The sequence below is a fragment of the Excalfactoria chinensis genome, chromosome 7 (genome assembly GCF_039878825.1).
Source record: "Excalfactoria chinensis isolate bCotChi1 chromosome 7, bCotChi1.hap2, whole genome shotgun sequence".
Lineage (NCBI taxonomy): Eukaryota > Metazoa > Chordata > Aves > Galliformes > Phasianidae > Excalfactoria > Excalfactoria chinensis.
Window position 1 is genome coordinate 26,651,589 of NC_092831.1, and position 15,252 is coordinate 26,666,840.

Consider the following 15,252-nt stretch of genomic DNA (forward strand, 5'->3'; position numbering starts at 1 on the left):
CTTATCTGTCATCTTTCTTCTCTCTACTGAAAATCAAATCACTACCTTTGTGCTAATTCCACTGAAAACCTGGAATGATTGTCCATTTCATTTACTACCCTTCCTATTTCTCCAATTCTGCCCCATACACCTTACATATTTACATATATTCAAGCTCAATAATTTGATCAAGAAATCATTTTAGCTTGTCTTTCGTTTCACAATACAAGAACACTGGGACTTCTAAACTGTGTATACTGTCTTGCACACAAGTAAGGAGAAAACTGGGTTTCACACAGGTAAGCATGCAATATTTGGACTCCAAGCCTCATCAATTATGAAAGCTAGCAGTTACTCATGTACACTGGGTTTCACTTCCATAATTTCTTTAATATGCCATTTACCACAATTTCCAAATCCTTTCCACAGAGACAAATAACATCTCAGTCTCTGGAAACGTCCTGGGCACCTTTTGATACAGTTTTATACTAAATAACATTCCAGAAAATGAAACTGCTGTAATACGTTCTATGTGGAAATTGAATAGACCTGATATAGAGAAGCTAAAATTGCCCTGCTAATGACTAATAGAAATCATACAGAGAATATAGTCTGTGGGGAGCCTGACAAAAATTAGAAAGAACAATATAAAACTGGAAAAAATATATTCCTAGAGAACAGCGGAAATCAAATTATTAAAGCTTCCTTAATTTTAATGATCTGTGAGTGCATTTTAATTTATTTAAATGTTTAAAGCAGTACTTTGAGCAAATTAACAATCTAATAATATTGATGCTATCAATACTGTTTTTTTAAGGACTAGATAAGTAATCAGTTCAGCTTAACTGCCTGCTACTAGATGATCTGAGTCTCGTAAAATAAGACTTCAAAATCAAGAGAATACAATCTCTCAAAAAAAACCTTCCAGTTGTTTTTTCACTGCTTCAAGGATAAATTTCATCTCAAAGGGACATGAGGTTTTAAATTACATGTCAGCTAATACAGCGTATTACAGTAAGGCAATATATGCCTGTCCTTCGAGTCAATGTACTACCTCAGCTATGAGTCATATCTGCATCTACTTAAAAGTAAGCAGAGGCATTTCTTAGATCATTATTTAGCTACAAGACACAGACAGACTTTAAATTATTTTAATCTCCATAGGTGCACAGCTAACACAACATTTACAATTTTGGCTCAAGGATATAACTTCATGACAATATCTTTGCTTTTTACTATACTCCTTACTTCATCTGTGGTATAAAGCAAGTGCAGCTTTAATTTAAATATGTGTATGCAATTCCATCCCCCAAAATACATTCAGAGAGTTACTGTCATCACTACAAATGAGAACAAAGCTATTATTTATAGTATATTCTTTAATAAAGATACAGCTTCATTGAAGTGGAACATTATATGAAAGAAGCTAAGTCACATAAGAGAGAGTCAAATCGACCGGATCTTTTGATGTGGGCTAAAGGAGATGAGGTGGCATATATTTATTCTATTCCAAATGTCACATAAATTGATCTGAGGATGGCAGGGTGCTCATTTACACCTAATCCTGTCCATGGGAACAAACACTTTGAGAGCCAAAACGTTTAGCACGGGCACACTATTTATAAAGTTATTGAGCTTAGAACTGTAATTCAATAAATGCACAGTACAGACCAAAGCTGTGAGAGTACATTTGTTTTAAGCAAACTTACCCTCCTGCCCCCTACAGACTCATCATTTCTTCTGGTGTTAATGTGAAGTGGAAACAAAAAAAAACCTACCACATATGATTTAATTCTCAGAAACAGCCCGTTGTTATCCTCATACCTAAAATCTAAAATCAAACAGTCAAGACAAAAATCTAGCACATTCAAACACGTCCCTATTTTCTGATGTCTTATTTCTGGACTTGCTCCAGTTTTTTAATACATTGATTAAATGAAGACATCTGGGCCTCCGTTAGGAGTCATTTGGGAACATAAGATCCGCAGAAGCACAGATGCTTGCCAGAACCAGTCAACTAACAGAGCTCATGAATTTCAAGAACCAGAGCAAGCCAGACAGGCAGACTACCTGCGTAGAGTTTATATATTCTGGGGGTGAAACGTAACTCCAGTAAAAGTTACTATAAAGGTAGTGATGACTTCAGTAGGAGCAGGAACAAAAATGGGATTTTGTACGCCAAGAAATATTCACCTATTCACAATTCAAAATGAAAGGAAGAACTATCTAAGAAAGTCCAAGATGAACACTTCTAAGCACTGGATGAAGAAGACAGAAGGTGGAAAGGGACTGGCAGGTAATACTCCATAATACTGAGCAAGTAATAGGTGGGCAAACAGTAGAGACAGCGTTACTTCCATGAGAAGGGAGTGTTTTTAAAGCAAGACTATGTATAAAGAATCTGGACTTTAAAGACACTGAAAAGGGATGAAAACAGCAATAAATTGAAATATTTTTCAGAAGCAGAACTGCACTGCTGGTATCAAACAAAATAAAAGCTCCTGAAAAAAAAAACCATAAAATGTGAAAAAAGATACAGACATATCCTTGTGGAGACATGAAAGACTGAAGTCGATTGTCACTAAGACAATCTAAACAGAAACAGTGATGTGCTTTCTACAGAAACATTTCAACCCTAACAGTGGTTCCCAAATGAGAAAAATAAGCCACAGCAACATTTCTAAGAGCCTAAAAAATACTACGTTTTACAATGCTTACCTTGATCTTTACTATTACAGAGCCCCCCAAATGCAACTCCCATAAATAAATAAATAAATTAAATAAAGCAAGTAAAATAAACCAAGAAAACAAATATTTCAACAAGTAGAAAAGTTCTGTTGGGAATTCATTTATGTACAACCTGCAAAATGAAACAGCAGCACATCTGGGTACGCTCAAGTTAAGAAAATACCACTGACCATTACTAATTCACCTTATTCTTTTTCCCTTTTAGTATTCTAGATCGAATACCTTTTAAAAATCAGTTGAAACAAGTTGAAATGTTTGAGAAGTCCTATGGATTACACTGAGATTTCCCCCAAATTACAGAAGACACAGAACAAGAAGCAGCAATAGCCAGTGCTCTTTGTGGGGTGATTACATCAGGCTTTTGAAAAGCGCCTTGCTGGCTTCAGCTCATAAAAGGATCTATCATTCCCAGAAAAATTACTCCCAATAGAAACTCACACTGAAAAATCAGAACTTGCTACGTACTGACCTCCTTACTTTCACAAAACATCTGTCATTACAAACAGACCGGTTTTAGCCATGTTGGACAACATCTCTGATCACAGCTTACTCATCATTTCAAGCACAAGCTAGATTAGATACTGAGCAACTAAGAAGAAAGGTGCATACCTTTGGATATCTCTTCTTCTCTGAATCTTTAGCTGGACCAGCATCAAGCGTTTCTTGTTGCCTTGCTTCCTGAAGAGCTTTCTGGGTGGAACCTTGAAAGCCCTTCTTTCTTTCACATTCATGGCCAGCTATAAAACAAAACCAAGATAAGTGCCATCAGGATACATTTTTCACTTTCCTGAAAAATGCTTCTTGATATTAACTAGACATAAAAAGTTTCAGCAGAAAAGCACCACTTTAAATAGAAAGATATCCAAGGTTACTGCAACATACTTTTTTAGTATTCCAAGAAGGCATATAACTAACAATCCACTAATTGCTTTGGTGGGACCTATTTCAGTTTAAGTAACAGGTAACAGATTTTGCCCTCAAAACATTGCAATAATCTTGAATATTTCTGTACAGGACAGAGTCACAATAAAATGGATGCAATTCAGCATCTCACTGCATCCTACCTAATATCTACCACAAACGCATTACTCTGATTTACAGCTTACATTCCTTTTACTTCTTTGCCCTTTCTCACAATATACCTTCCAGACAAGCAATTACTTACACATTGACAACAGCACAGAAATCCTAAGCAGTTAAAATAGCTGTAAGTTGTCAGAAGAGATGGAAGGGAATAAGAGGAAAGATACGGCTCATACGTCCATGTGTATCTGTACATGTACATACACACAGCAAATCTGCCAGTATCCAGCAAGAAGGACAGCGTTCTCCAGCAACCTCAGCAGTGGCAGCTTCCATGCACCTGAGCGCAGTCCATTTCTATCCCTGTATCTGTATGTAGTTACAACAGTCTGCAGTACGTACACACAACAACAGGAAAATACGCAAATCCAATAGGATTTGGGCAGTTACACTGCTCCAGAAACAGATTACACAGCTAAAATAAAGCTGAAACAATCGAAGTGAACACTACAAGTCCGATTGTGTGCTGTCATACAAGGAAATTTGAGGAAAACCTTGTCCACAAAATATACAGTTTTTGTAGAAGAGAAATGAGAAAACCCTCTCTACAGTTATTAGTGGTTGGTAACCCTGCCCATAGTAGGGGGGCTGAAACTAGATGATCTTTGAGGTCCTTTTCAAGCCGGGTCATTCTGTGATTCTCTTGAGACAAAAACCATGGGTTTTAAAAGTACAAAACTTACCTATATATCAAAACAAAGTAAAACTGACTAATACAAACAGGTGCACCGGTCTAACAAAACGTCTGCATTCTCACTGCTTAGGAAGTTAAAAGCTACTATCACAGACACCCTAAATAACTTCGTCTAACAAACTGTATAATGCAAAACTGTTTTGTAAACAAATGCTTCCTCCTCACTCAGCAATTGTGACTGATGGGCTCTCCGAAATGCACACACTTGCAAATGAACACAGAGTTATGGAAGTTGAAGGGCTTAGAAATCTGAAGCCGTTCAACAACAAGAAGCCAAATTGCAAAGAACTGCTAGGATTGCATTAAGATGTGAACAGCTTGTGTTTACAGATGTTGCATTCCAATTGCACTGCAGCTAGAACTGCGACTACTAAGTTGAACTACTTTAGCCAGTGCCTTTTAAATTTCTTCTTACATGACCTTCTAAGAGCAATTACAGCAGATCGAAGGAAGGAAAAGAACAGTTATCAGGCTTAGCAATGAGTTAGTTCAACCATGACTAAAGAAGCTCACTGGGTTCAACTTTTGAATATAATTGGGTAATAAATAAGCAGTTCCTGTTTTCAGAAAATTCAAGAAACATACTGAGCAAATAACCATTCTACAAGTCATTCAGAGAACCAGTTGTTAGAACTGCACACAGCCTGCTTTATAAGTAAACCATTACCAAAATAGCTTAGTTCTTTCAGGCAAAAGAAGGTTTTTTTCTTAAAGAACCACTTAACATTATGCCTTGATCCACAAGTAAGGATGTGAGTGCTTTGTTAATACATATCAATATCCTAAATAATAATAATAATAATAATAATAATAATAATAAAATAAAAAATCTGGGAATTCTCTTTGATAATTGGATTCTTCTATGTATGATGACAGCACCATTTTTCTGAACAGCTTTAATGCTAGTCTTCTTGCAAAAAACATCCAATCCTTTTTAAAAATAATCTTGACTCAAAATATAAAATCAACATAGGAAGATCCTACCAAGTGGCCAAGTCCTAATCCTAAGCACAGATTAGTTTCTCTATAACTGTCAACTGTTCTTCCTGTCAACTCTAAATATGATGAGCAAACAGAAAATAAAGCCTTACAATGGTAAGTATATAAATAACAGCTGAAGACAACCACCTCTTGAAGATTTGGGTACAAGCACTGTTTGCAAAGCTAAATAGCAGCCTGACTGATAGCAGGACAAAAACAAACAAAAAACAACCAACCAAATAAAAAAAAACACATAGTAAATAAATTAAATTACATGCCCTGTGTCACAGATGCTAGCTCATTCAATTATCTGAAAAGCATCAGGCTACAGGCTGCTATATCAAATGCATAAGTAAAATATATAGAATAGCTGTCCTAAACATTAAATTCTGTTACTTTCTTTTCTACCTAGCTGGCAAATACACATTTATAATGCAAACTCTGAGAAGCCTCCCTTTGATCTTAATTATACTCTGTATGGTTCACTCTGAAAACAAACAACCCGTAATGGACTCGTTGTGCTGGATCTCACTGCTACTACTCAAAACTTGCACTACTTGAGCAGCTCCCAACCTAGGTACCGGCCACTTTCAAAATGCCCTCCAGCCAGACATTGTTCCAGCTGTTGCACCATCAAGCTACTGTGTGGGAGAAAAGCAGCAGCAGTGATAGGCAACCTCCTGCTGCCAGGTGAACAGCCATCCTCTCACCTCAGAGCTCCATGCTGCAATGAAAGCAGGCAGCTGGCCAGAAAAAGCATCTCACCTTGGCAAACTTAGCAATCTGAATGTTCATTGACTTCTAAATGAAACGTACCAATGTACAAAGTATCAATGTCCTGAAGAGATGGGAACTGGAAAAAAAAATGCAGCCCTACATCTCTTTACAGCAGAGACTTGCCAGTCCAACAGCACTGGTTCCTGAATTAAGAACTTAAATATAGAGAGAAAAGCAGCAAACATCTCACCAGCATCCATGCACTGCTGCTGCTCAAGGTTTCAATTACACCAGCACGCAAATAAGAATTCAAGAGGCAACAGAAAGTATCTGAATCAGAGAACATCACCCACTGAGACATGAGTGTGACCTACAGAGTGCAATAAGAATTATGTAATATTAGAGGGCAAGGTACTGGCAAGAAACAAACTGAAATACTGCTTAATTTGTAATACACAGGCCATGAGGAAAATTAAAGTTTTTATAAGCACGTGGGTGGCTGATGAGCTCAATAATTTGTGCCAGAGACTAAATGCTTTATTTTTCTATTTCTTCAGTGATGAAGTGCTCCCCTGCTTGTCACTTTCTGGTATTATTAAGTGCTCTCAGGATTTCTGAAGAATAAACAAGAACTGTGAGCAGCCAGAGAGCAGTTTTTGGAATCACTCAGATATCTAACAAACGAAAGCATGTGTAGTAGGAAGGAGACAGATGGGGCATCTATAATGCAAAACACTAGCATGGGGAAGAACCCACTCTATATATTTGCTAACTGGAGTACAATGAGAAGCTGACTGCTATATGCCCTTCACCTAAACTAACAAAACAAAAAGCCCATTTCTCTACCTCACTGTCTGAAGTGGAATAAAAGTGAGTTCAGCTCACTCCAGCAGGACACAGGTTTGTATCTTCAATTGTAACAAGATTTAAAGATTAGGAGAGAGCACATCCAACACACACAGCCACAGACAGAGATTTTGGGGGCTCAAAACGCACCTTGCTGAGGAATGTAACATTAATTCAAACAAAAAAAAAGGCATCAGAAACCAAATACAGGAAAATAACAATGTTTTACAGCTTTAACACGTGAAATCCACATTTACAGAACTGTTTGTTTGTTTGAGTAGCTATTTGCTTTTACACAGAAAGAAAATAATAGCTCAGTTTATACCAGTAATCTACAGAACCCTTCCAGGTCCATACAGAATTAAAAATGGGTATGTTCTTTAACTAAACAGAAAAGACAACTGGGTGCGCTTCAAGGAACTTCTTCAAGCCCTTGTTGCAAGAAAGCTGCATGGTATGTAATGCCTACATAACTGAGAAGTTCATTGAGTTCCCTAATATCAAATCTAAAGTACTGTTCATGACTGAAGCTGGGTGCAAAACACCCTTATCCTATGAATGCTCTGTTGTCAAAGAGAGCAGAGCTTACTGCTCCCCTTCATCATCTCATCTGCTTTCACAAGTCATTTTTAAACCTGGTTTCTTTCAGACTTATCTCTGTACATCAAATTCAACTGAAATTGGAAGCAGGCACAAAATTATTAGAAGAGGTGCTCACAAATATGTGGTAGCACAGGCTTCACTTATCGAGCAAACCAGAGAACAACAAGGTAACAAAATATTTCTTGTGATAGAGTTAGGAAAATTTAATAATTGCGTGTTGATTCAAAGCAACAGGGAAGTTGCTTGAAGCCATGTTATACAGCTAAAGGTATACAATAGATACACTAATACCTTCAAAGTGTCCCCATAACACTGCACACACCTTCTCACAGTGAACTAAAAAAAAAACCCACTCATGAAAAAGAATATTAGTAGATAAAATAACAAAATCAGACAATACAGATTCCTAGTATTAAGACCTTCCTCAGTTACTCATTTTCATGTTGTCATGAGCAGCCAAAGTCCTCAGCCAGAAAATATATTCACATAATAAAATTGCTGCTTTGTCACCAAGACAGCTGATAAAACTGCTGAAAGTGTGAGTACTTTTAATTTACTGTTACACCAGATTTTGTAATGCACCACAACATGAAGAAGCCCATAAAGTCTGAGTCTGATGTTAGAAATATTTTACCTTTTTTCACAGGAATCTGAGATGCACTTCCGGACTCTAAAGTACATAATATAGCTTGCAGACCTGTAACCTAATGTAAAGCAGAGGAGAGAACAAAAAGAGGTTAAGTGCACTTTGATTTTGTTCCGTTCTCAACATGCATCACTGATATCTTCTTAAGCTACGTGCAATTGTTTTTAAACTTATTATTATCTGTAAATTAAAACATTAAATCTAATCCTAGATTCTGGGAACACCCAATGCAACAGTGTGATAAAAGACGAAAGTACTTCGAGAAATAGTGGACGGCTTATTATTTTATTAAAACAAAGCAGCCATACATAATATTGGGGACCAAACCACACTATCAGCTTTTAACCACTGCTGTCACTAACCTTGGATTTCATGGTACGATATGGCATGCAGCTTTACCACAATAAATGCCACAATGATGTTGTTATAAAAACCCCATCACTCTGGAATTCTCACAGATCACCACTGGATAGCTGTTTACAATCCTGACATTCCACAGCACTGGAACCATTTTATGTTTTGTTTTCCTGAGTCGGAATAACTACATTTGGACAGTAACCTTTCCTTTACTTTAACACATTTCCTTTTATTTATTGAACACTTTAAGTAAGCCCTCAGGTAACATGAGCAAAACAGGAGGCAGAGGAAAGAAGGAAATGAGAGATGAGGACTATTAGAAGAGAGCATCAGCATGCTGAGTTCCTTTCATGTCACTCAAGCACAGCCAACGCTACTGCTGAAATGCAATGCTGTTTCAGAGTTTCTTCTTCCTTCTAAGCTAACAACCTATTAACTAAACACAGCAAGGATAATTTTCTGTTCTCTGCCCATCCTATCTGTGCTTATAGCTCCTTCTGCTAATGGAATGGAATGTCATGTATACCAACCTATACATCAAATAAGATTGCAGAAGCAAAACAGTACTCCATTATTCCTGTTGCAAGAACTCTGGTACCAACCAGTTAGGAAAAAATGCATTTAGATAATTCCTAGTTACAACCAGGAGAAAAAAAATGAATAGTAATAAAGTCAAGAGATTTCTAAAAGCATAGATGGAAACATACAAATCTGTAGTAATAACACACCTTTCCTCACTCTGTTGACAAAGAATGAATGTGCAGAAGCTGCACATTACTTAGTGCTGCTCTTCAAGCATTAGCAACAACTGACAGCCACTACCTAGAGCACTAAGATCCACATATTTTCAATATTAACATATGACCAAACAAAATGAAACTCATTATAATATCCTGCTTCAAGCCATCACACAAGTGAGTTGCTCTACCATAAATATTCTGTTTATTTACCAAATTATTCACCAAAAGCATTTGGTACAGCATTGCAAGTAGTGGTTGCCATCATTTTACCTGCCCAACTGCTCTGTCTCTCTCCAAACTAGTTAACATTTTCTGCCTCAGTGCAGTCCGGTATTTCTCAGTCATCTGCTTCAGCACTGGTTCATATGAAGCATAATGCGCCTTCAGCCTATGAACAAGAAGTGACAAATGCTTCCTCAAAAATGAGTTAAATCAGAGATTTCTGTCTATATAACTTCCCCAAACTGACTAAGATCCCAATCCAGGCAAAATGTGTAACACGGTGACGATTTGTTAACTGCAGTGAACATTATATTTAGAATACTTAGCCACTTCAGTTCCTCAGACCAAATTAAAGTCAGATATATAATCTCTCAAGAGAAACTGATCAGTACAACGCATGACACTAACAGCTTCAAAAAGACTGCATTTAGCAAAACGCTGACATACCGAGTCAGTGAACAGTGCTCTCCTGCATTAATACATATAAATTTGAAAGTTAAATGCATAGAACTCATCACTTCTGCTGCATGCATTGCTAACAATAGTGACAGGCCAGAATTCTAGGAAGTGTTTGGAGCTGTGGATACAAAGCACTCCACCATCCTGTTTTACAACTAACAAATGTACAAAAAAAGATTCTAGACTCAACTCTTTTAGCTGGCCCAACGATCTTCATATGGACAACATACAAGGTCTACTTGTTGAGGGAAAGAGACACAACAGCAAACTAAATTCTGTTACGTTTTCTGAATGACAAAACTATGAAATTACATTTTCTAAAATGAATTAGTTTAACTCAATACCAACGGCCTAGTTTGGGCTTCTTTGCAATCAAAGCATCACAGTAAGTTTCACACAACTATCTTTACTTCAGCACTTTTAACTCCTCTATATTATCTTATTTCCAGGTGCATCAGGTGAAGAGAAATTGGAACTTTCCTAAAACCTGGTGAAGGCCAACCAGTGAAAAGCAGTAGTCATCAGCCAATACTAAGAAAAGAACGCCTTACCTCATTCCAAAGGTGAGGGCTCACCAAAAACTCCCAGAGAGACGTGACCTCCCAACAGAGATGTTTCCCTCTCAGCTACCAGCTCTCAAGTGTGGTTACAGAGGGGTAGTCTCTAGGTCCACACTTTCAGTCGCACAACTGAATGATCGCACCTGTGCTCCTGGGGCAAGCCATGCCTCTTCGTCAGATGCTCGATCACTGGTTCAGGCCATGACCTAACAGTTCCCATACACCAGCTAACAACTGAAGATGTTATTTTTACATCAATAAAAATCCTTTTGTTTTTTACCTTTTAATGTCACATAGGAGTCTGTTTTTCTCCTGGACCACTTGCTTATGATGCATTCTATGGAAGTCACGTTCTTTCTGCATTTTCAGGAAAGCCTCTTTTGCTTTGCTACATGTAAACAGAAAATACATGAGAAATGTATTAGCTTCCTCCTGCTATGTGTTGAATTCACACAGGATACATATTCAGACATGCACATATGTACTGTATCCAAGTGTGAGACTTGCTAGTATGTGCTGTTTTGTTTTCTATGTTTGTTTTTTTTTACCACAGGGTACACTTTGAGGTCTTTCTGTAGCTCAGTGGTGTACAAAACAATGGAGACTCTTCACCTCCTTACCTTTCCTCTGTTCCTTTAAGTGGAATCCATAAGGATTCTGGCATTACAAACCTCAGAGTTAGCAGGACATATTAGAAAGACACAGACAGATGGAAAAACAACCCATTGCCCTACAAATACATGTGTTTAGAGCATTTCTGGAAGAAAACTACACTAGAGAAGTTCTAGGCTCTACCCAATATCATGCAGCCTATTCCCAGGCGTTATCTTCTGTACATCACAGCAGGGAGGAAAAGATCAATATCAGAATTAATTATAAACATACCAATAACCTGTTTTTCTTTAAGCATATTCTACATACAGTCAGGGGACACAGACACATTCCTCTGCAAACTTAAAATACCCTTCTGCATATTTACAATACACAGATTTTCCTCACTCTTACTTATGCGTATTTGGTAGGAAAGATTATTAAGTGCATTATTTCATTACAAAGAAAGCTTGAAATTACCTTGCACTGAAATCAGATATTTGCTCTTTGCAAAAATAAAGCTCACTTCATCCTCAATGGAGGAGTGGAATTGTTAGGAAAACCACTATGACAACAGCGCATGCAAAAATTACAGGTCCAGGAACAGGACCTGTAAGTACTACATATAAAATGCATTGTATTTAATAGCACAAGTAATACATATCCACTACATATGCACATTTGCTTTATTTACTACCTATACAAACTACCGTATTTATATCTGAATCACTGCTTGTAGCAGCAACAGTCAAAAAGACCTGAAGAAAAGCACAGTGAATTTAATGACACTGTACTGCAGTCAAAGCTGGCAGAGAAATGCAAACAGGCAAGAATTCCCCTGCAGGAACCACTAGAAAAAGACTCCATAAAGCTACAGGCACGTACATAACTTTGTGTATGCACACACACTAAAGTTATGAAACAGAATATCTTGGAACATTCACATAGGGATATAAAGTACAGATTAATGACTCCGCTGAAGCTCATGAGAATGGCAAACAAATTGAGAGGTAAGTGAATCATCACTGATTTTAGTATAGTCCTGCGAAACGCCTCCATCATAATACCACTCACATAAAATCTGACTTGCCATTAGACCCTGAATACAAAACCCATCCCTTCTAAGCTAAGCAGATGGCTTGGTTAAAATACATGTCAGAGACCGCACGTCTACCCACTTAAACTCTTCTCAAATAGTTTAAAAATGGCAGAAGAGGACAGAGCTCAATAAAACCAAGTAAGGATTGCCAAAGGTAAGTTTCATGCCTTGTTCCAACTCATAAGTCAATTCTCCAAGATGCTGACAGTTGTAGCTTCAGGAAGACTAATCAAAATAAAGAGAACATCAGAAAGCATATGCCCTCCTGCTTTTATTTCATCAGTCTAGCATCAAGAACCTTAGAAGTACCACATAATTAACAGCTGTGTTTAGATATGGTGCGCAACACAAAAAAAGAACTGTTGTATTTTTTATGGTGTAAATGAATAAACAAGTGCAGTTAAAATTTTGGCAGTGAGGTAGGAGATTAACTGATTTTATTGCCGGTGATAGCAGGAATAGCGATAATCAATACATTTCCCTAGATTGTTTTGTTTTTAAGCATGACACTGCCTGTAACTGGAGTGAATGCTTGTGAGCATGTTTCCAAAAATCAGGGTAGAAAACTACCTGCAAATATCTTCAGTTCCTAATTGGTATTTGTGTACTAAGAAAATGCTCTAACACAGATCCCATACAATTTCTATTCAATCTACTAAATAAATTCCTAAAAGTTTAAAGCATTTGTATCACATCAGTCCATGTGATTAATGCAATCTTATAGTCCATTTCACATCACATTGTCTACCTATACATTCAAATGCAGACACTCTTTTTTCTCACTGCTTGTCATGCAGTCATGTAAATAATGCATTAATATACCCAAATTTATCTAAACACCCTTCTGCCAATTGTTAAACACTATGGCAGAAGAGAATTGGTTTACAGCCATTAAACCTGGGGCCCGCATACTGCTTTCAGTTGCAAACACTCTCTTTTCAACTATAGATTGTCAAGAGAAGCAAGCTCAGAAATACTGAATGTGATTAAAGCCATCTTCAAATATGCTTCACAGCACCGCATTCTCACCACAAAAGCTTTCTGAGCACTCCACATAGCAAAATATGAGTCTTTCTTTGATAAGGAATCATTATATTCTAGCCAGTCAAATCAGCATTTCCTCAGAGCCCTTAGGTTTCCTGATGTGAGTGCAAGTTGGTGAATTCTTTCTCGCAATAGTTGAAAACCCAAGTTGTCCTCTAGGTAATTTAGGCTCCTGACAAATACTAGCTTTATCGTAGCAAAGGTACTGATTCTGGTTATTGAATGGACAAACAAGTAAAACCTCATTAAACACCTCAATAAAAGGAGTTAGAATCAGGTGTCACAACCAAGGTGTAGCTTAAAGACAAGGGATCTACTAACAATAATATGTTTCAGAAGGGCTAGACTTTGTACTGCTGTCTTCTACTGTGCACGTGAGAGCTCCTTGCCCTCTGATGTACATAGGAGACACTCAGCACTCAAAACAAATGCCCAAAGAAATCACAGAAGAAAATAAAGGAGTGTTTTGTACAGGGCCCATCTTCCAGTCTAATTGATGGTGCACAATTAGACTTAATCATTATTAAAGCTGTTTACATGCTATTAGACAATAGTCAATTCATTTTTCTAATTAAAAGGCAATAAATCGTTATCACTGGAAAATAATTTGACTATAATCACGGCTGGTGATAATGACTACTTAAGACCTAAGTAGCCATTTTTCATACAGAAGAGCAATCTTAATGAAAACAAATACCTTGACCAATCTAGACGAAAACCAGAAAGATGGAGGGTTTCTTTGTTTGGCTGATAGTCTTATTCGTGGTTGTTGCTTATATGGTTACTACAGGCCCATCTTTTGAAATTAAGCAGTAGGAAAAATCAAAGTGATGAGTGATATTCTCTTTTAGAGTTAATTCCCAAAGAACACATGCAGATGGACCTTTCTTCAGAAAAGACTGCATCTCCGCTATACAAGCTAGATACTTTAACTCTCTTAAACCTTTTACTTCTAACATCACCTACTGTAATTTACACATAAGCGTAATCAATGAAGGTTATTTATACTGACATACTGCTAAGACCAAAGTGATTGATTTTTTGCTTTCTTTATAAAAAGAGATTAAATTGCTTTTTTCTATGCTGACATTCTGTAGTAGCTCTAATTTATAGTATTTTACTGCATAATACGTACTAAAATTTTCCTCCTACTTCGACAAATTATAACCTCTTGATTCTTTGTCTTAATTTATTCTCATTGCTGCATCTTGAAAATTATGTTCTATAGCCCAGGAAAGATAAAATTAAGATTTTGGTTTCCAAAAGAACACAGGAAAAAAAAATAAAAATTAAGCTTTAATTGTAATTGTCACCTAGAAGTATAAATATGTGCAGCCAGAATAATGAACACGAATTTATTCCTCCCATTAAGCACTTGGATTTCCTTTATCTGGTCATTTACTATTGCATATCAAAAGTTTCACTAAACCAAATAACATACTTAGCAGCACGTTTATAGTTGTCCAAATCTTCCCTCAAACGCATGTTCTCAGCCTTCAGTTGCTGGTTGCAGGTGTACACAGTTGGCACAAACCCAATGTCTTTGGCTGTGAACGCACCTCTCTCTACGAGTTCATACCTAGGAGAAGATGGAAGATTTCAATCCACATTTCCCATCTCTCACCTCACTGGTGTTTTTCCTCTCTTGTCAGCATTTACATAAATTATAAAGGTGGGTATTTCCTAACTGAAGGCATTTATACCCCATTTATAATAATCATCAATTAGCAATAGTGCTATCCCACACCAGTGGGATTCAAACCATTCAGTCACAGGTCAGTACCTTCTAGTAATGTTCACCTTTTGAAAGGATATCAACAGAACAAGATGAGAAGAATCTAAGAGGCAATAAAAAGACAAGCTTTGACACTATTAATTTTAGT

At 37.1% G+C, this 15,252-nt stretch overlaps 1 protein-coding gene across 1 annotated transcript in view; it reads right to left on the reverse strand.

Annotated features, from left to right (window-relative positions):
* SPAG16 (sperm associated antigen 16) overlaps positions 1-15,252 on the reverse strand; it is a 340,520-nt gene that overhangs the window by 312,741 nt on the left and 12,527 nt on the right. The window contains exons 5-9 of the mRNA XM_072342185.1: positions 14,811-14,948; positions 10,916-11,023; positions 9,665-9,782; positions 8,286-8,355; positions 3,337-3,464 (exon numbers count right to left, since the gene is read on the reverse strand). Coding sequence (XP_072198286.1) covers positions 3,337-3,464; positions 8,286-8,355; positions 9,665-9,782; positions 10,916-11,023; positions 14,811-14,948 — 562 coding nt within the window. The remainder of the gene's footprint in view (positions 1-3,336; positions 3,465-8,285; positions 8,356-9,664; positions 9,783-10,915; positions 11,024-14,810; positions 14,949-15,252) is intronic.